General features: G+C 37.8%; 1 protein-coding gene across 11 annotated transcripts in view; it reads left to right on the top strand.

The window, feature by feature from the left end:
* ELF2 (E74 like ETS transcription factor 2) overlaps nucleotides 1-22,839 on the top strand; it is a 95,620-nt gene that overhangs the window by 26,546 nt on the left and 46,235 nt on the right. For 9 of the 11 annotated variants that reach the window (XR_004968379.1, XM_036314611.1, XM_036314612.1 and 6 more), the window contains one exon: nucleotides 10,881-11,046. Coding sequence is in view for 8 of the 11 variants with exons in the window: in XM_036314611.1 (XP_036170504.1) it covers nucleotides 10,881-11,046 (166 nt within the window). In the remaining 3 variants the exon portion in view is untranslated. Of the gene's footprint in view, nucleotides 1-10,880; nucleotides 11,047-19,650; nucleotides 19,754-22,839 lie in introns of those variants that run through there. The other 2 variants (XM_036314619.1, XM_036314618.1) reach the window with 2 other exon arrangements.

Raw genomic sequence — 22,839 nt, 5'->3', positions numbered from 1 at the left:
TAATTGAAAAATAAAATTTAAAAAATAGTCAGTAGTTGGCCAAACAAAAGTGGTAGGCATTTGGAGAGTTATTAATACATGTTTAGGCTTTATTTTTATAACTTTATTTCTTATTTTAGAAGTAGTACATTTTATAAAGTGAGGATAATTCTGTTCTGACAAAGATACCACAAAAGTAAATTACAATTAAACTTATAAGTGTAGATGTAAAAACCATAAAAAATAGTAATAAATATACAAAATGCAATTATATATTAAAAATCCAGTTACCAAATAGGATTTAGATATACAAGGATAATTCAATATTGAGAAAACCATTACTGTATCTCTCTACTAATATGACATATGATATATTAGTAGGAATAAAATACTTGATGAAATGGGATTTTATGAAATTCTATATCCACTCCTGATAAAAACTCTTAACCCTTTGCGGTCCAATTTTATTTTTGGAATTCAAACAGTCTGGTCCAAATTAATTGACAGGATTGAATATTGAACCGGTTTGTGGTGTCTCAGCCTCGACGTTGGACCTGCTCCTAGCGCCTGGTCTGTCGAGTCAGCCTCCACGTTGGAACGAAAAGGGTTAATACAATAAGTATAGGTGTATACTTTCTTAACATTATAAAAAATAACTGTTACAAATCAACAGCCAGAATCCTGTTTAATGGTGAAGTACTAAATTATTTTCCTTAAAGTTGGTAGTACCATTATTATTATTTAATATTTTTCTGCAAGCAGACAAAAAAGATACAAATATTATAAAGGAGACCAAATTATTATTTGTAGGTAATATGAATAGCTACCTGGGAAAACCAGAGGGAATCCATGGAAACTCATTAGAGCCAATAAAAGTTTGGCAGCTACAAAATTAACACAAAAATATTTAGCTTACTTTTGTAAGGACTATAATTAGTTATAAAAGATCATGGATAATAAGATCCCTTTTAGAAAATTAACCAAAAATATAAAATGTTGAGGAATAAGTATAAAAGATATATGGTACTTGTTTGAGGAAAATCATTGATACTGAAGTACATGAAAGAAGAATAATAAACAAAGAGCTATACTTTATACTGGGATAGGAGAGATGGGAAGGTCACTGTTGTGGAGGACATCAATTTCCTTCAATTAATTTATATATTTAATCCCATCTTCATCAAATGTTAGGGCAACTTTAGGGAAAATTGATTATTTAAATCTAATGATTGCATGGGAGAGTGAGCATGCAGAAATAGGTTTCACAGAAATAGAGGATTAACGCGGGGGGAGAAAAAGATTTAAATATAATTCTAAAACACAGTGAATACAAGGTCTAGTGGGCATCTGGTTCCAAACAAACAGGATTGGACTTTTTTTTTTTTTTTTTTTAATCCTCACTCAAGAGGTGAGGATATTTTTTCCATTGATTTCTAGAGAGAATGAAAGGCGGGAGTGGGGTTAGGGGGTGTCTGGGGAAGAGGGGCGGAGAGAGGGAGAGAGAGACCTCAATGTGAGACACATCAATTAGTTGCCTCCCACATGCGCCTTGACACCCAGGTCAGGGCTGGAACCTTCAGTCCAGGTATGTGCCCTTGACTGGGAATTGAACCTGTGACTCTTGGGTGCGTGGGTTGATGCTTCAACCATTGAACCATACCAGCCAGGGTGGGATTGGGCATTTTTTCACTTCATATTGTGATGGAATAAGAGGCCAGATTGTACTTCTACCAATGAACAAAATGAACAAAACATGTGAAATCACTGTTTTTGAAACATTGGTGCTATGGTCTGAATGTTTATGTCCTTCCGAAATTCCTATGTTGAATCCTAACCCTGAATGGTGATAGTATTAGGAGGTAGGGCCTTTAGGCAGTGATTAGGTCATGAGGGAGGAATCCTTATGAATGGGATTAGTGCTCTTAATAAAAGGCTCCAAAGAGATCTCTGCTGCTTCTGCCATGTGGGGCTATAATAGTAAGTCTGTGACCCAGAAGTGTCGTGCTGGCACCCTGAACTTGGACTTCCAGCCTCCACATCTGTGAGCAATAAAGTTCTGCTGTTTAAAAGACACCCAGTGTATGGTGTTTTGTAATAGCAGTCTGCAAGAACTGAGACACTTAGATCTCAGACAGCGCAGGACTGTGCTTTCTGAGAGAAGAGAAGGTCTGATTGTGCTGCCTTATTGCTTGGAGCACTTTCTGGACCAGTGTGGGAGGAAGGAGCTGAGCAAAGTGTGACAGTCTCACTGAATTGAGAAAACAAAATTTGGAATTTGGAGAGGCTAACACAACTAATTTCAGGGGCAGGGCATCAGAGAAAGAAGATCAGAACTCTGCCCTGGCCTTTAGCTGAGTGAGCTGCCCAGGTGTAGTATGAAGTTCTGTGAAGCCAGGCAAAAAATGATCAGAATATGTGTAAACTCAGTGAAATACTGAAAAATCTATAGAGTTCACTCAATGGTGGGAGAAACTAGAGTTTCAATCAGAGTAGAGTAGACCCAGGACATTGATGAGAGACTCTAGAAGTCATGCCTTATGGTCAGGTTAAAACAGCTCTACAACAAAGGATACTCCAAACTTGCCTTAAAAGTTAAAAACAGGCCTTGAAAGTTTATCCATAAGTATCTGTCCTAGTAAACATTATTAAAATATTAAAATAAGACAACAAAAGTAGAACCCAGCTTTGTAAAATCTACATATTCATCACCCAGCCATGTTAAACGCAAAGGAGCTGGCATAAAATCTATAACTTGGAGAGAAAAAACTGTTAATGACAACAAACAAGATAAGGTTGATGAAATTAACAGGTAAGACTTCAGGACAGCTGTTGTAAATATGCTCAGGAAATTAAAAGAAGTTTTTCAGGTAGATACCTAGAAGAGGGATTGTTGGGTCATATGGTAACTTTATTATAATTTTTTTGAGGAACTGCCATGCAGTTTTCCATTGTGGCCAAATATATGGTGACAGAAGATGATTTAACTTTGGGTGGTGGGCACACAATGCAATATACAGATTATCATAGAAATCTGCAATTGAAACCTATGTAATCTTACTAACCAATATTACCCCAATAAATTTAATAAAAGAATTAAAATAAGAATAACTTTAGTAAGAATTTAAAAGAAGTTAAAACATGAATCTCAGAGGAGAGGTATAAAAGACATAACAGAACCAAATAAAACTTCCAGAAATGAAATATTACCTGAAAAGAAAAATTCACTGAATAGGATTAAAAATAGATTAGGTACTTCAAACAAAAGGACCAGTGAATTTGAAGAGAGCGATAGAAACTACATTATGGTGCTAGCCGGTTTGGCTCAGTGGATACAGTGTCAGCCTGCGCACTGAAGGGTCCCAGGTTCGATTCCGGTCAAGGGCACATGCCCTCTCAATTGGAAGAATACTATTGAAAGCTTGTTATGTTATACATAAAGTAATGTTATTTGTAGATAAACTTGGTAAGTTAAGCATATTATAAAATTCAGAGAATCACTAAACAAACAAACAAAAAACAGACTTGGTTATCTGTAGGACAATATCAAGTTTATGTAATCTGAGTTCCAGAATGAAATGAGAGGACAACAAAAAAATATGAAGAAATAATGGCCATAAAATTTTCCAAATTTGATGAAAAGCATAAACTTAAAGATCTGAGAATATTGCCCTAGCTGGTTTGGCTCAGTGGATAGAGCGTCCACCTGGGGACCAAAGGGCCCCGGGTTCGATTCCAGTCAAGGGCAGATACCTGGGTTGTGGGCTCGATCCCCAGTAGGGGGTGTGCAGGAGGCATCCAATCTGATTCTCTCTCATCATTGATGTTTCTATCTCTCCCTCTCCCTTCCTCTCTGAAATCAATAAATATAAAAAAAAATCTGAGAATTTTAAATCCCAACAGGAGCAAATAGGCACTGAGGCACATTATCATAAACTTGCTGAGAGCCAATTTCAGAAAGAAAATCTTAAAAGTACCCAGAGAAAGATTCCTCACACACAGAAGAACAAAGATGATGACCATAGATATCTTGACTGAAACGATGCAAGTCAGAAGATGGTGATTTCTTTAAAATGCTGAAAGACTAAAACTTGTCAACCTACCATTATATAGTCAGTGAAAATGTCCTTCCGGTGAAGCTTTTTTTCAGACCAACAAGCTGAGAGAATTTATCACCAGGGAGCTTGTGTTACAAGAAAAATAAAAAAAGTTCTTTAGGAGAAGGTAAATAAACCTTAAGTATACCAAATGGAAGCTGAGATACACATAAAGGAATGAAAAGCACTGGAGAAATACCTACCGTATGGGTAAATACAAAATATTTTAAAAATCAGTTTTTAATTTTTAAAACATTGTTTACAACAAAAATATGAACAGTATATGCTAGGGTTTACAATGTGAAGAAAATGTTTGACAATAGCAGAACAAAGGGTGGGAGGAGGGAATTGGAAGAATACTACTGAAAGCTTGTTATACATAAAGTAATATTTGTAGATAAACTTGGTAAGTTAAACATATTATAAAATCTAGAGAATCACTAAAAATCAAATATACACAATAAGCTAATATTTGAATTAAAATGGTTACTAAAATATTCAGTTCAAAAGAAGACAGAATAAAAGGAACAAAGAATAAATCACACACTGAACAAGATCAGGATGGTAGATTTCAATCCTGTTTTATCGATAATTGTAAATATTCTAAACAGTCCAAATTAAATGTAGATATTGTCAGACTGGGTTTAAAAAGAAGTCAAGCCAATTTATGTTTCATACAAGAAATTCATTTTGAGTATTAACACAGCTTAAAAATAAAACTTTAGAAATAGATGTACTATGTAAATTTAATCATAAAAAGGCTAAAGTGGTTTCAGGATAAGATTATTACCAGGGATAAACATAGACACTTCATAAGTGATAAAAGGACCATTTTGTCAAGAAGACTTAGCAACCCTAAATGTATATGCACTCAGTGTTAGAGCTTCAAAATACATCAAGCATAAACTGACAAAACTGAAAGAAGAAATAAAGTAGATAAATCCACAGTATTAATTGGAGATTGCTGCATTTCTCTCTTGGTAATTGATAGGACAATTAGAAAATCAATGAGGTAGAAACATCAATGATGAGAATCATTGATTGGCTGCCTCCTGCACGCCCCACTCTGGGGATTGAGTTGCAATGCGGCCATGTGCCCTGACTGGGAATCATACTGTGACATCCTGCTTCATAGGTCAACGCTCAACCACTGCTAGCTGGGCCAAAGACCTTATTTTCAAATTAGCTCAGATTCACAAGTACTGATGGTTAGGGCTTCACCATCTTTTGGGGTACACGATTCAACCTTTAATAGGTGAATTGAGGGTTATATTTCAAAGAACGTTAAAAACCATTGTTTAGTAGTTAAACTTACCTTTTAAACAAATGGGGAATCATGAAAACTTTTTGCACAAAGAATTCTGATTGTAATGTGAAAAGATGCCCTCCAATGTCAGGGCAAGTATAGTATGTTTGAATGCTATTGTTACAATGTAAAAATAGCTGTCACTAATTTGTGCATATTTAATTTTCACGGGACTTTAAGAATAGTATTATAACCTCTTTTTTAAATATGAAGAAAGGGAGGTTTAGAGGAAAAACACAGGGTGGGGGAATAGGGAGAGATTTGTTCCCAGTTAGACATGTTAAGCTTGAAGTATCGGCTGAATATTCCTGTAGTGATGTTAAGTTGGTAGTTTAAAAGTTGGGTCTGGAGTTTAGGAAATGGGTCAGAGTCTAAAGCAAATATTTAGTAATCATCAGCATAGAGGTGCTATCCGAAACCAGAAGAATGGGTAGGCTTGCCTGGGATGGTAGTGTAGAGTAAAAAGAATGGAGATGCTGAAGACTGAACCTTAGCAAGTTGGCTAGGTCTGAATCACTGGAGATGGAAGAAGAGTCAGAGGAGATGCTTAAAGGTAAAGTGGTTTCTAGAAAGAGAAGTGGTTCCTGAAACCACTTCATTTAAAAAGAAATGAGGTAATGGCCAGTGTGTAGTCGGCAGAATGGCGGAGAAGAGTGAAAACTGAAATAGAATTTGATACCTAGTGACATTTTGAGTGAATAGTTTCAATGAGGTGGTGGAATCCAGATTACAGATATATGTACAAAATGAGTCAGAGAATTAGATTGTCTTTTTTAGAGGTATATACAGGAGGGATAAGGAACAAAGATCTGGAGTTCAGGGATGAAAGGAGGGAGAGAGGGAGAGAGAAACATTGATTGGTTGCCTCCTGTATGTGCCCTGACCAGAAATGGAAATTGATGTACAGAAAAAGGTTCCAACCAACTGAACTACCCTGCCAGGCTGAATTTAAAAAATTTTTGTGTGTGCTTTTTATGCCTAAATGGAAAGAACCATTGAAACATTAAAACAAAACAAAGAGGAGAGCAGAGTCGGTGCAGAATCCTAATTGGTGGGGAAGAAAGTATTGGCCTTCTACAGAATTCTAGTCCTCAAGTATTTCATGGTTCAGAAAATTTGACTTATTTTCTACCGGTAGGGTGGGGATGAGTAGTTTACTTATAAATTAATGTCAAATTAACCTTACTATTAAATATGCTGTTCGATTTCAGAGGAATGAAAGAAGTTATAAATCCCTTGGATTATATTTAAATAAAATATTCACTGCTTGGGTTAATACTAGTTCAGCTGCTACTTATGATGCTGTTTTCTGAGTTTCCAATGAGTGGAGACCTCATGTCATCTTCCTTCCAGTATTACCTATCCCATGCTCCTTATTAACTGCTGTCTTCCAGCTGGGTGGTGCTGCCTGTAGGCTGTGGTTATAAAGCTGAGCAAGAGGCATGGTGATTCAACTGTTACTATATTCAATTTGTGGGAAAGAATATTTTTTAATGGTAAAACATTGGACTCGTATTTTTCACCTTATACAGAGTAGGAAATGTAATGTTACTATTCTGCATGTACTTTCAAAAAAATATGTTTTTATTGATTTCAGGGAGAGGAAGAGAGAGGAAGAGAGGGATAGAAACTTCAGTGATGAGAGATAATCATTGGCCAGCCACCCCCTACACGGCCCCTACTGGGGATCGAGCCCACAACCCAGACATGTGCCTTGACCAGGAATTGAAACATGACCTCTTGGTTCATGGGTCAACACTCAGCCACTTAGCCCCACCAACCGGGCCAGCATGTACTTTCTCTTTTTAATTTGCTGTAACCTTGTTTTGTAATTTACTTAGAAACTAGAGGCCTGCTGCATGAATTCGTGCACAGATTTGTGCACCAGTGGGATCCCTTGGCCTGGCCTGCAGGATTGGGCTGAAACTTGCTCTCCGACATCCCTCAAGGGGTCCTGGATTGTGAGAGGGCGCAGGCCAGGCCGAGCGACCCCACCAGTGTACAATCGGGGCTGGAGAGGGACGCGGGAGGTTGGCCTGCCGGGGAGGGACTGTGGGAGGGCTCCAGGGCATGTCTGGCCTGTCTTGCTCAGCCCCGATCATCCGGACCCCAGCAGCAAGCTAACCTACAAGTTGGAGCATCTGCCCCCTGGTGGTCAGTGCACATCATAGTGACTGGTTGACTGGTCGACTCTCTGCCCCCTGGTGGTTAGTGCATGTCACTGCGAGCTGTTGAGTAGCCTTAACCTATTCCTATATAATAAAGAGGTAATATGCAAATTGACCATCATACCCTCACACAAGATGGCCACCCCCATGTGGTCAAAAGATGGCTGCCACAAGATGGCCTGCAGGGGAGGGCAGTTGGGCGACCAGGCCTGCAGGGGAGGGCAGTTGGGGGCAACTGGGCCGGTAGGAGAGGGCAGTTGGGGCGACCGGGCCAGCAGGGGAGGGCAGTTGGGGGTGACCGGGCCGGCAGGGGAGCATTAGGCATTGATCAGGCAGGCAGGGGAGTGGTTAGGGGGTGATCAGGCTGGCAGGCAGAAGCGGTTAGGGGCAATCAGGCAGGCAGGCAGGCAGGTGAGTGGTTGGAAGCCAGCAGTCCCAGATTGTGAGAGGGTGCAGGCTGGGCTGAGGGACACCCCCCCCGCCCCGTCCCCAGTGCATGAATTTTGTGCACTGGGCCTCTAGTCATTAGCATATTATGCTTTGATTGGTTGAATGGACGACTGGACACTTAGCATGTTAGGCTTTTATTATATAGGATTTTTGTGTGAAATGTTTGATACAAAGTGAAGAGTGTATAAAATATATATGCTTCAGCCTAAGAATAACAGAAAGAATACATATTACCTATCACTCAGGTGAAAAAATAGAAATCACTAGTATTTTAGAATACTAAGAGTGTCCCTTTCTCATATTCTACCCTGTCTGTCCCCAGAGGTGCCATTATCTTGACTTATGTGTTATTTTCTTTATAGTATTATTGTCGGTGTATATGTTCCTAAATTTACTTTGGAAAATGAATAGTGTGTACCCGGCTAACTGCAATAGGAAAGGACAGCATTTCCACAGTTAGATGAAGGCTTCCAGGAAGAGGGCTGACTAGTTGGCATCAGGTTCACTGACTTTCAAGAGCTTCTACTTAGGCAATCAGTAAGTGGTGTCACGAGTTAGTTCTTGGACACATAGGGCCAGCTTGGTCGGGAATCAGTCTGGGCTACAGTAGGGACCCTGTGTTACATGTTTATTCAGCAGGCATATGTTCCCATGGAAAGAGTGCTGCTCTTTAGTTTTTATTTCTACGCTCTTTGTGGTCTTCTTTCAGCACTTAGGAGAGTATCAAAGCAGAACACTGGGAGGTGAAAAGAGTGTTCGCAGCTGATGCAGGTGGCAAGGCAAGGTGGAGTGAGTGGGTCCATCAAGGCAAGCTCGCTATGAATGAAAATCTGGAATAGGCTTATCTGGACGTCCTGTGCTTAGAAACGTCAGTGTTTATCTTGGAGATGGCAGTTTGACGTGCCGTCTCGGGAGTCCTATTGCTGCAGTCCGGACTGGTTGCCCTTTAAGTCCAGTGCACAGCTGCATGCTGGAACGTCTTTTCCCAGGCCTCTTTGAAGATCACTGGCATCCCTCTCCCAGCTTTGATTTCCTGCATGTTCTGTATCCTAAGTCATCTCTTTTTTTGGTTAAATTACAAATTTACTCTTTTTAAAAAAAATATATATATATTTTATTGATTTTTTTTTTTACAGAGAGGAAGGGTAAGGGATAGAGAGTTAGAAACATTGATGAGAGAGAAACATCGATCAGCTGCCTCCTGCACACCCCCTACTAGGGATGTGCCTGCAACCAAGGTACATGCCCTTGACTGGAATCGAACCTGGGACCCTTGAGTCCGCAGGCCGATGCTCTATCCACTGAGCCAAACCAGTTAGGGCCAAATGCACTCTTTTTTAAAATACAGAAAATACTTTCCAATTGCTTCTTGAGAAAGAATGCAGGGAAGGTAAATGTGAGCTCTTTCCTGTCTGAGAAAATGCTTTCATAGACGGTTTGGCTGGGTGAAGAATTTAGGTTGGAAATAATTTTCCTTTATAACTTTGAAGAAATGGTTCCATTGTCATCTTCCTTCCAGTATTAGGGTTGAGAAGACTGAACTGAGTCTCAAGTCTGTGTGTGTGAGACGTGTATTTTCTTTCCAGAAGCTCGTAGAATCTTCTTTTTGCCCCCGGTATTACAATACTTCACAATGGTGTGCCTCAGTATAGGTCTTTCTTAATTTTTTATACTAATTACTTGGTAGGTCCTTTCAAATGGGCAGCTTTAAGTTTTTCAGCTCTAGAAAAATCTCTATTAATTCTTTGATTTCTTTCCAACCACCCCTTCTCCCTCTCCATATTTTTTCTGTAATTCCTGTTATTCATATATCGGCCTCCTGGACTGTCCTCTAATATTGTTCTCTTTTCTGTCCTGTTTTCTAGTGCTTTATCTTTTTTCTCTGGTTCTTGGAAGACTGCCTCAGTTTTATCTCCCAAGCCTCTGCCTTTTCATTTTGGCTATTGTGTTTTTAATTCTAAGAACTCTTTATTTTTAAATGTTATTTATTTATTGTATTCTGTTCTTGTTTTATGGATATAATATCTCTGAAGAATATTAATATATATGTGTGTGCATGTATGTGTATATTCTGTCTTAGACAACTAGTAATACTTGATTAACAGTTGAGGACTAAAATGCTGACTGGAAACGGGTTTTGGTACAGTACTGATACTAGCAAATGTGCCTAATCGACCTCAAAAGTACTCTTGTTTCTCCCTCTCCAATCTTCTGCTCCGGTGGGGAGGGCTGGTTACTAAGCATTGTGGAGACGGGAGTGTGTCTAGGAACCGAAGTGCTTTTTAAACAGGCTTAATGGGATCTTTCTTGTTTGAGGAGCCTCCTCTTTTTCTACCACCTGCTGCTGAAATTAATTATTTCCAGAATTAATTGAGATTTTGCCTTCTGTGGGTCCTCCAGTGTCTCTGCTGTTTCTCAGCTGGCTCTGCTGCGAGCCTGTAATTTGGCTTTCCTGGGTCCACTAAACCACTTAATAATACTCAGCCATCCACTTTCAGTCTTCCAAGGTTTTGTTGCTCTTATCTCTTCTCCTTTGTAGCTTTTATCTCTTCTCCTTACACAGTTGTCTAAAAGTCTTTTACTACTTTCATGAGAGTGAAATTATATGCAAGTTTTTAATTTGCCATCTTAAGTCTAAAGCCCTGATTATTTAAAATGTGTATTAGTCTAAGTTTCACCTCTTAAGACTTGGACAGATTATTAAAGTTAATCCTTTGCATCTCGTGTTTTTTTTTTGTTGTTGTTGTTTTTTTTACATTCATATTTATACTACATTAAACTCATTGTGTGGATTCCTTGAGACTCTAGGAACTCAAGGCTTTATAAGTGAATCCAGCATTTGTGAATAAAAAGGTTGATTGTTTTTTAAATTTGCTCTTGTAGGAAGGTGAGAAGGTTTCTGACTATCCAGCAGTGATTGTGGAGCCAGTTCCCAGTGCCAGATTAGAGCAGGGCTATGCAGCCCAGGTTCTGGTTTATGATGATGAGACTTATATGATGCAAGATGTGGCAGAAGAACAAGAAGTTGAGACCGAGAATGTGGAAACAGGTAGACATCTCATCAAATGTTTATTATTTATAACTTTCTCATTTTGTGTCATCGTTGCTATTGCCAGATGAATAATATCCCCAAAACTCCTCCTTTTAATGCTATTTAGTATAGATTGGAAAGCAGTGAAACATCTCTTGTTTAAGGAAATTTATATGGACATAAGGAGTTCTCTATTATAATTTTTTTGAAGTATAACAGAGTCTTATATCATGGACCCCAATAATTATTTTTATAAAGTTTTTTTGGAAGTGCAAAAGTTGACTAGTTATTTACTTATATTAGAGGTCAGTAGGCTAGTATATGAGGGTAACTTTTTTAAATTTAAAAATAAATAGGGTATTCTCATTCTGTAACAGATTAAGAGTTTCTTTGAATCAGTATTGATGGAGCGGTATGATTCCTTTTTTCATAGGTCAGAGTTTCTTTGCAGTAATCTATCAGATTCCTCTTCCCTTTAAGTCTTAGAAATTGTGGTGTTTTAGTCTGTCTTTGGTGAGATAACTGTAAGTTTAATTGGGGGTTAGTGTGTATAATTCTTGGGGAAACCTTTTAATTTTTGCCATTGACTATAAAGAAAGTAAGAGTATTTTACCAGAAGGATTCCAATGACCCTTTTATAATAATAAACCTTAAAATTTATCTTTAGCTATTAATGGTGAAAAAGAATCCTTATGCCTGGTGTACAATCCTAGTAAGAATTCGTAAGCATGTCGATAAATTCCTATAAATATAGCAAAGTCTCATGACTAAACATGGTGAGAGTTGGACGTCTTTCCACTTACGGAGGCCCAGGAGCACTGGGTAGCATACTAGCTTCTTCCAGCTGAAAGCTGTTCTTCCTCCAGCCTTACTTGTTGTTGAGCTGAGGGATTGGAAGCTCCCTTGCTCTTCAGAGCGATGGCAACAACAATGCCAGTAAACCCCAGGTGACTTGGTGACCAATTCATTTTCAAAACAGGTTGCCAAACATTTTAGATGGGCGTGGTGACTGTAGTCTGTGCTGGTACTTCATTTATGATAGAGAATGCAAGTGGCAGGAAGATACATGTGTTTTCCTGAGAGTTTGGAGAGTTTTCCATTCAGAAGGTAGAAGTCTAGTGGCAGAGATGAATTTTCTTCTTGAGGAAAACAATAAGCAAGAACAGCTAACATTATTATGCATGATGAAGTAGCTGATGAAACTGATTTTGTTATAGGAGCGTAACTAAACAGAAAGCTAATAGTCCAGGAACAAAAAGTCTGATAGGTAAAGGTGAATGAAAAACGTAGAACTTGTGTGAAATTTCTGTAAAACATTCAAAAGTGTAAAGAAGGCTATGATTTTAGTAGCAAATTAGAAATTACAAAAAATGAAAACTACAGTGCCAAGTTTGCATCAGTAGAACATTGTTTTATCACAAAATATTTATCACATTAAAATACCAGAGCACGTCGGCCAAATCTTATTGGTTGTACAGTTGGTGGCCAGGGCTTCATTAATTTAAATTACTTAGATAAAAACAATTCCAAATAGGAAGCAAATATAATCCACCTAAAGGATTTGATTTTCTTAGTCTTGAACTCTGAGGGTGATTATATCATTTACAAGGCAGAGATATGAGTGATTGTGATATTAGAAAGGAGGATATACAAAGTCTGGGTAAAGTAATAGCTATTTTTATGATAGTTTAAAAGTGGTTTTTGAACACTTGATAACATTTTTTAGATTTATTTATTTTAATACTAAAAGGAAATGTTAGTAAATAACTCACATTATTCTAAAATAGTCTAAGTGTACTGAGAAGTTCACCTTAAATTTTTTTTTTTTTTTGGTTAATCCTCACCCGAGGATATTTTTTCCATTGATTTTTAGAGAGAGTGGGAGAGAGGAGAGACAGAGAGAGAGAAAAACATTGATGTGAGAGAGACACATTGTCTGGTTGCCTCCCGCATGCACCCTGAGTTCGGGGCCGGAGATATAGCCTGCAACCAAGGTATGTGCCCTTGATCAGTATCGAACCCAAGACCCTTCAGTCCATAGGCCGACACTCTGTCCAATGAACCAAACTGGCTAGGGTTCATCTTAATTTTTAATTACATACTAGATTGTGGATTTTTAATGAAATCTATGCTTGCTTTATTACTTCTAAAAATAAAGATTAGTATAATATAATCTTGTCTCTCTTTACAGAACAACACTGTAAAACCTAGAATTCAGATATAATTATTTTAAAAAGGCAATGCCAAATTCATACTGAAAACTGCTGGCACATACATCTATAATCACAACAATTTGAAACTTATATTTATTCATCATAAGGCATGCAGACCATGGAATGAGTCTATGATATACTGACTTATTTGACAATACTATATTTCATGGATTTTTAATAACCTTATAAGGATGGTTAATATATATAGATTAGTTTAGAATAGTTTCATCATAGCTTAATTTTGTTTTTATTTAAAGAATCAAATGCATTTTCAAATGAGTTAAAATCTGACTAAATTTTTATTCTTCTGACATCTAACATCTAGAATGTTTACAAAATGAATGAAGGTTGTTATGATTTGTCCTAATTCATGTTTTCTTTTGAGTAGTTGAGTAGGATCAGGCTCATTTCTCATGATACAAAGTTTTCACTTAAATTCCATATACCTGTAAATTTTGGAGAAACTGAGTGGGAAGAAAAGCAAAGGAATATTTATAAAATAGTTATATCAGTTTTTATTTGGGGAATTGGTGGAAATGAGAGTCATACAGACAAGATTTCCTTTTGTACATCTAGGGAACACTTCCTGAAATGTTCCTATAATTACAACTTAGGTTTATATACATTTAAAAATGTTCATAATTAGCCTGGTGTGGCTCAGTGGTTGAGCGTCGACCTATGAACGAGGAGGTCATGGTTTGATTTCCCGGTCAGGGCACATGCCTGGATTGTGGGCTCACCCCCCAGTGGAGGCAGCCAATCAGTGATTCTCTCTCATCATTGATTTTCTCTCTCTCTCTCTCTCCCTCTCTGAAATCAACAAAAATACATAAATTTAAAAATGTTCATAATTATGCTAATTGATCTGTATGTCAGTTCTCTGCATGTTTACAATAAGTTTTTCTTCTTTTATTCCTATATATCCATATGTATGTATCCACACAAGAAACATGTTCATGATGTCATCCATGCAGGAGTACTATAATCATGTAATGATATATATTTAGCCATTTTTATTATTTTGTGAATAAAATGATTTCTAATTTTATTAGGTGTAATTATAGACTAAAAGTCTACATTTTCCTCACAGAGTTTATATGTAATTGTAATAGTCTCTTAAAATGTATAGGGAAAATCAGATATGTTTTGAAACTTTAAAAATAGGCATATTCATGTAAATCTATAAATTGCTTTTTGATGAGAGCTTAGGGTTAGTAATCATGAAGAGCCTTTGAAGACTAGCAGTGCAGTCTGGCTGAAGGCGGTCTTGAATGGCAGGCAGGAAATACCTCTGTCAGGGGCTGTAGGCTCTACCAGTTCTGGAGGCTGTTCCTGAGACTGATGGGGTGAGTTGGGGGTGGAGAGGAATCTCTTGAATTCCATTCTAAGATTGGAAAATGCAGTTTTTATGTTTACTCAAAATATATGTATATTATACGACTGTAAATTTTAACAGGTTGTTACAGATTACTATTTAAAAGTAATAAGTTTATGCCAGTGCAATGAATAATAGATAGCTTTTTTAATTTTTATTTATTGATTTGAGAGAGAGAGAGAGAGAGAGAGAGAGAGAGAGGTGTTGTTCTACTTATTTTTGCATTCACTGACTGATTCTTGTATGTGCCCTGACTGGGGATTGAACCTGTAACCTTGGCGCATCAGGATGAAGCTCCTGGCCAGGGCAATAATAGATAAGTTTTGATAGAAATCTTTTAAGACTTGTCTGAGAAGATTGAGCTGTTTAGGCTCTCTGCCTCTTCATCTTGCACTTAAATTTCACTTAAATTTATGAGAATATATTAATAAATACTTTGTATTTTTTATGTGCAAAGGCACTGTTTTCAGCATGTTTCAGAGAAAAGTTCAATTTACAGGATTAGGGCATGTTGAGAAAGCGAAGAAGGAGGACAGTCGGTAGGATTTGGATGGACAGGTAGGAAGTAGGCGAAAGGCACTTTCGACTAAGGGAAATGTCTTTAATAAATGGGTGGAATATTAAAGTTCAAGGTTTATTTTTTTATTTTTTAATCCTCACCTGAGGTCATTTTCCCATTGATTTTTATTTAGAGAGAGTGGAAGAGAGAGGAAAATACAGAGAGAAACATATTGATTGGTTGCCTCCTGCCTGTGCTTGGACCAGGGCCCCGGCCAGGGAGGAGCCTGCAACTGAGGTACATGCCCTTGACTGGAATCAAACCCAGGACCGATCAGTGCCCAGGCCAACGCTCTATCCACTCACTGAGCCAAACTGGCTAAGGCTCAAGGTTTGTTTAGATGATACTGAGTAAATAAGAAAGACATTGACAGGATGTTCCACTACGAGTTGTGACTAGATTGTGATTTGAACCCAAGAGTTAGTCATTAGGTATATAAAATGCAGAAATATTTGAAAAATTTTGAGTGGTAGGGGAAAAATGAGGCAGAAAGGCTAGCTTTTGAGTCAAGGGATAACTTGAGAAATATTAAAACAAGGTTAGAAGTAATAGGAACAGAAGGGGCATATATAGGCTATACTACTATATGGAGTCTAACGAGACATGACAGATTACAGAGAGAGGCTCAGTTAAGATATTACTCACTAAGTGATAGTGTATGGATCTGAGGAAGGGAAAACTGTCTCAGGAAACAGGTAAGTTTGGTAATAGGCGTGTTGATTTTAAGTTGAAGCGGAGCACCTACGGGGACGTATTCAGGTATTTAAAGCTAGGATCCTGACAAATGGATAGTCAGGGTCCCATCACAAAAGAGATGGCATATTCAAAGTAGGATAATTTAAGGAACATTAATTTTATTCCCCTTCATCCCTCTAATCAATCCCCTTTCAAGAACTCCATTGTTGGCTGGTGTGGCTCAGCGAGTTGGAGCATCCACCCATACACCAAAAGAACTCCATTGCCCAAACCCAGTCTGAACCCAGGGGAGTTCTGTTGATGAAGTCAGCCTCCTGGGACAGACAGCAGAGTGAAGAAAGGTGGAGACTAGATTGGGAGGGGCAAGTAGAAGCTGTCTAGTACAACTGAAGCTTAGTACAAAAGGCCAGGGAGCAACTGATTTGGGAATCATTCTCATTGAAGCCATGAAAATAAATGAAATTTCCAGGGCGAAAGGTATTTAAGAGATTTCCCCAGGGGAGAAGATATTTAAATTCTGTATTTTCTCTCTATGATTGAGAACCAAGGACACAGAATTAAGGAATTAACCTTAGGGAATGTTTACATTTTCAGGAACATGAAGAAGCCAAAGAGTAGTCAGAAAATGCTGGAAGACTATTCCTGAGCTATTTTCTTTTTTTTCTTTTTAGCCTTTAAAGTAGCTCTCATCAGTAGGAAAGGGAAGAATATTCGCTGGCTTGGTTAAGATTTCCACACTTATCCAAATAAGTATTTAATCTCTTCAGAGTCTGTTTCACTGTCCTAACATAGGACATCAGTGCTGTGAGGATTACATAAAATAAACATATAGAACATAGTGCTTATGATGTAGTAAGTGCTCCATAAGTGTTCTCTTAACTTCATTAACACCTATCCATGTGCCTTCAAATATGGAAAAGGTCTTTTATACATTAAAACTGAGCATTTATTTACTTCTCTGTTATCTTTCTCTTTCCTTTCACTTCCACTTGTTAAAAAACACACGAATGCTTTGTACCTCTAGTCTGTACTTTTTGCTTATCATTCCTTTCTTAGCTTAACTGTTTGGCAGCTACATTTATCATTCTCCTGAAGCTCTTTGTTTATCAGATTTCAAAGGCCACTCCTTTGCCAAATTCAGTGACCCACAGAATCGTCCAGAAATAGCTCCTTCTTAATCTGGCCTTCTTATCTACTGAAACACTGTATTCTTGCTGTTTTTCTTACTGCCCCAGGCATGGACTGTATTTATGCTTTTTAGCTTTTGGTCAAATAGTTTTCTCTCAAGAATGTGTTCAGGTATTAACCAGTCTTTAAGTCCCAACAACATGAACTTTCCACAGTGATTGTGGCCTACATTAAATACTTCCTTTCCTGATCTGTTACCAGCGGTTCTCAACCTGTGGGTCGCTACCCCTTTGGGGATCGAACGACCCTTTCACAGGGGTCGTCGCCTAAGACCATCAGAAAACATATATATAATTACATATTATTTTTGTGATTAATCACTATGCTTTAATTATGTTCAATTTGTAACAATGGAAATACATCCTGCATATCAGATATTTACATGATGATTCATAACAGTAGCAAAATTACAGTTATGAAGTAGCAATGAAAATAATTTTATGGTTGGGGGTCACCACAACATGAGGAACTGTAGTAAAGGGTCATGGCATTAGGAAGGTTGAGAACCACTGCAACACCATCGAGGTATATGCCCCTGACCGGAATCATACCTGCTACCCTTTAGTCTGCAGGCCAGCGCTCTATCCACTGAGCCAAATTGGCTAGGGCTGATGACTTACTTTCTTATACTGTTCTTGTGTACATACTCCTTTTGTTTTCAAAGTGAGCATGTAAGTCCCTTGAAGACAGAAATCATATTTTTAAAGTTTTTCAAATATGGAATGTAATGTAGTGTATTATATTATACACTAGAGGCCCGGTGCACCAAAATCGTACACTGGGTGGTGGGGGGATGTCCCTCAGCCCGGCCTGAGCCCTCTCACAGTCTGGGAGCTCTTGAGGTATGTCCGACTGACAGCTACGTGCTGCTGAGGAGGCGGGAGAGGTTCCTGCCACCGCTGCTGCACTCTCCAGCGGTGAGCCCGGTTTCTGGCTGAGTGGCGCTCCCCCTGTGGGAGCGCAGTGACCACCAGGGGGCAGCTCCTGCATTGAGTGTCTGCCCCCAGATGGTCAGTGCGCGTCATAGCAACCGGTCGTTTTGCCATTTGGTCGATTTGCATAGTAGCCTTTTATTATATAGGATAGCTGTTAGGAACTACAGACTGAAACAACTTGAGTTTTGATTTATATCGCAGTCTAAGCATGAACCATCTAGCCCAGCTGGTGTGGCTCAGTGGTTGAGTGTCGACCTATGAAACAGGAGGTCATGGTTTGATTCCATCAGGGCACATGCCTGGGTTTTTGGGCTAGGTCCCAGTAGGGGGTGTGCAGGAGGCAGCTGATCAATGATTCTTTCTCATCGTTGATGTTTCTCTTTTCTCTCTCTTTCTCTCTCAAATCAATTAAAACATATTTTAAAAAAATACCTAAGCCCTAGCTGATTTGGCTCAGCGGATAGAGCGTCAGCCTGCGGACTGATGTTTTTATCTCTCCCTCCTCCTCCTCCTCTGAAATCAATAAAAATATGTTTGGTAAAATACGTAAAAAAGAACCATCATTGTAAAATCTTAAATTTTTTTGTTTACATGCTAAATATTGAATACTTAGAGTTATTTAAAATATAAAAATGTAGTCATCCAGAAAACATAAATGTGGTCATCTAAAATATATCAAAACCATATTGTCATATTGAAGTTATTATCATGTTAAAATCACATTAGGTTTTAATCATTCTTGCTTACACCTAAGTTTTTTTTTTTCTTACAATGAAAGCAAATGCATGCTCATTAGAAAATTTGACAAGTACATATTGCAAAGAATAATCAGTGAAAATGACCCATAATCTTACCAGCGAGAGGACAGTAATTGCTGCTTCTCTACACTTCCTGCTGACCCTTTTTCCCCCACTGTTCTTTTAAGCATAATTAACATTATGTTATGTAATGCAAGTAGAATTACTAATCTTTATGAACAAACATTGACTGAAAGGCATCTAGTAGCTTCCCCCTTTCCCCTTCTCTTGTATTTTTTAAAAAATATATTTTATTGGTTTTTTACAGAGAGGAAGGGAGAGGGATAGAGAGCCAGAAACATCAATCAGAGAGATCGATCAGCTGCCTCCTGCACGCCCCGCAGTGGGGATGTGCCCGCAACCAAGGTACATGCCCTTGACCGGAATCGAACCTGGGACCCTTCAGTCCGCAGGCCAACACTCTATCCACTGAGCCAAACCGGTTAGGGCCCCCTTCCCCCATCTCATCATTGGGAACAGAACTTTGGTTTTTAACCAGGTAAAATAAAGTAATTATCAAGAAAACTTAGAAAACTTCTTTTGTGATCAACAAAGTTGTGTTTAGACATTAGTTGAAAAGGCAGATGAATGATAAAAGAATTTGCATACAATTCAACATGAAAGCAGTACTTTTAAAAAAAATAAGTGAAAGTTTAGGTTTTAAAAATGCAGTTTAAGAAAATAAAAACAGATTTCTCTCTTGAAAAATAAGATAAGGAGTCCAATTTCTTTCTTGAAGAATCTCAAAACTAAGTTGGCTTCATGATGAGCTGTGACAATTTTTGTATTTGTTATATCATCAGAAATCCTCCCTGTGGCACAAAAGGACTCTTTTAATTAGAAAATATTGTTGCCACAGGGAGGTAGAAGATCGACATGAAAAACTGGGCATCTGAAAAGGAGCCCCTATCCTAGGATTACCTGAAGGGGAAACAGATTGAGCCAGAAAGAAGACAATGCTGGTAGGTTGGTTTTTAATTTATTAAGAATATTTACAATTTTACATTTAATTACAATTATTTCAACTACCTACACCATATTTCTGTTTGAAGGGTGAAAATGATTCATTCCTCCTGAAGGAAGGAGAAATAATATTATATAGTATTTTTCCTCTTAAACAGTTTGCAGGTTCCTAATATTTGTTTCTTTTATAGATAAAGCTCTAGGGCTTTTCATATCTTCACTTTCTTAGAAGCCACCACGTAACATCTTCAAGCCTTTTAAAAAATATATATTTTTATTGATCACAGAGAAGAAGGGAGAGGGAGAGGGAGAGAGAGATAGAAACATTGATGAGAGAGAGACATCCATTGGCTGCCTCCTGCATGCCCCCTACTGGGGATCGAAATTGCAACCCAGGCATGTGCTCTGACCAGGAATTGAACCCAGGACCTCTTGGTCCAAGGGATGGCGCTCAGTCCACTGAGACACACCAGCCGGAGTTCAAGCCTTTTTAAAAATTTTCATTTCTAGTATTCCTGCTTCTAATCTAGAAGTTTCCTAATTTTTTTTGAACCATTTTCTTCCAGTTATCTATTTTCTTGAGGTTAGCCTAATCACTAGTTTTCTAAAAACATAAAAATGTGAATCTTAAGTTCATTTAGTTTTGATTCTAGAATTGTTTGAATTATAATTGTACTGTGATTTAGATCAGTTAGAAAGCATTATTAGAGAAAAGTTTTAATATTTTAGGAGACCATCAGTTGTAGGATACATTCTGATTTCAGAGTTGTCAAAATGTGAAAAAATGTATATCTTAGAATTAATGAAATATGATAGTATGCAATTATGAATCATGACATTTTCATTTTTTGGAAATCAGACATTGAAATATCAGGTTTATGAAAAACGGAAATGAGTTGCAGTTGTGGAAGTCTATATGTTTTGATTAAGATCTCTAAATTTTTTTAAAAATTGGATTTATTGGGATACACTGATTAATAACTTAGAAGTTTCAGATACACAATTTTATAATATATTCCATTGTGTGCTCATCACTCAAAGTCTAGTCTCCTTCTGTCACCATATATTTGATCCCCTTTCCTCTCTTCATCCTCCACCGATTTTCTAAGATCTTTCAGTCCTTTACTGTCTTTTAAGAGAGGGTGTTTAATTTAAAAAGTTATTTAACTGTGTTGTGTAAAACTATACAAAATAACCATAGTATTAAATTATGGAGAGTATAGAAGGTGAAAAAATATTTTAATATAACACATTTATTTACTTAAGTGAATAAATAGTTTTATCATAATTGGCACATTTTAATTGGATTTTATGATCTGAAAATAAGGTAAAATAAAGCTTCTGCTTTCTAAACCACTATTTTAAAACAGAGCCCTTCAAAGGCTCTTTAAAATAGCTAGTGATTTTTAGTGTACTTGAATATATGTTTTACAGATTATTAACTATGTGAAGAAGAAAATAGTGGCCAACAGCAAAAAATTAACTACCCTGTTAATTAGTAAAGCAGATTTGAAAAGGAGTGATTTTAAATGGTATTTGTATACTTTCCAAGAAAAACTTCTTTATTTTCCATAAAGGGAATGATAAGTATGTCTAGGAAATAGATTATTAAAGCATGTTTGTTTGGTTTTGGAAACTAGTCGAATCTATTCCTCAGACTTAAAAAAACAAACACACACTAGGTAACAATTTTACTATATAACAATGTGCCTAAGTAATACAACTTTATTAATTCAGACAGAGGGGAAGACCAAATACCAATTATAATTTTAAATGTGTGGCACACAAGGTTACAGGTGTTGCCGAGAAGGGATGCTCAAGGTTCTTAGATGTACAAATAACTTCAAAACCTGTCTGCAGGAAATGCACACATTCCGTCACCCTCGGCCAGCTCTTGCTCAGGACCTGCAGCATGTCGGGTTCAGAGCTGTGTACCTTGTGGTAAACAAGACCCTGGCATTGCCAGGCTTTCAGCTTTGTGGAGAAGGTGAACAGTGGAACACGTTATTACAATAAAATGCGATGAGTGTTAATGATGGGATTAATGACAGACAGGTTTAGAAGAGTATACAGCAGGGAATGCCTCCCTGAGGGACTGACATTAAGCAGATTTGAAGGGTTTGAAGTTATTAGCCAAGCTGAGAGTAGCATGGTTGAAAGTCTCCAGGAAGGAGAACCTGGCCTGTTTGAGTTACAGAAAGGAATTGAGTGTAGCTAGAGTATGGATTATGAGAAGGAAAAGGGATTAAGGTGAGGCTAAAGAGGTTAAAAAATGTCTTACTGCAGAGGGCTTGGTAGATTTTGTACCCATTTGTTGGGCCTTATCTTTAGGGCAGTGGGAAGCCTTTTAAGAGTTTTTCTTTTTTATCTTTTTAGCCTCAATATGTTCGAATTTTTAAAAAATATTTTTATTGATTTCAGAGAGGAAGGGAGAGGGAGAGAGAGATAGAAACATCAGTGATGAGAGAGAATCATTGATTGGCTGCCTCCTGCATGCCCCACACTGGGGATCGAGCCCACAACCCGGGCATGTGCCCTGACTGGGAATCGAACTGTGACCTCCTGGTTCATTCATAGGTTGACACTCAACCACTGAGCCACACTGGCTGGGCTGTTTGAATTTTAAAGTATGTTTTTTATGCAAATTTAGTTGTTTCCAAAATAGAACTGTAAATGAAAAGTCAAATAAGACAAAACATCATCTAGAATAAAGTCTGAACGCCTTAGCTCCTCATTCACTTAACTATTCTTACCTTCTATGTTGACTGCCTCTACAGATTTGAGCTGTCAGCATGCTCATGGCCAATACTAAGCCAGAGGCATAGAGATGAGGTAGTTGCACAGCTAGCCTTTCTTTTTGGAATTAAAAGCTGGGTGCTTTGAAACAGTGCTGTTTCAGGAGGAGGAGGAATCATTGTCCCTTATGCATCCTCCATGGCCTTCTGTAACTGGGAAAGGGGTCTGCAAGCTTTCTTTCCTCCCTTTTTTTAAAAAATAAGTTTTCTTGGATTCGTCACTCAGAGGAGGTCATGAACACTTTTTAACACAGGTATCAACTGTTAATTCAGTATCAGTTTTTGATCAT

The sequence above is a fragment of the Myotis myotis genome, unplaced genomic scaffold, assembly GCF_014108235.1.
Source record: "Myotis myotis isolate mMyoMyo1 unplaced genomic scaffold, mMyoMyo1.p scaffold_m19_p_6, whole genome shotgun sequence".
NCBI lineage: Eukaryota > Metazoa > Chordata > Mammalia > Chiroptera > Vespertilionidae > Myotis > Myotis myotis.
This window is presented reverse-complemented; position numbering and strand designations above follow the sequence as displayed.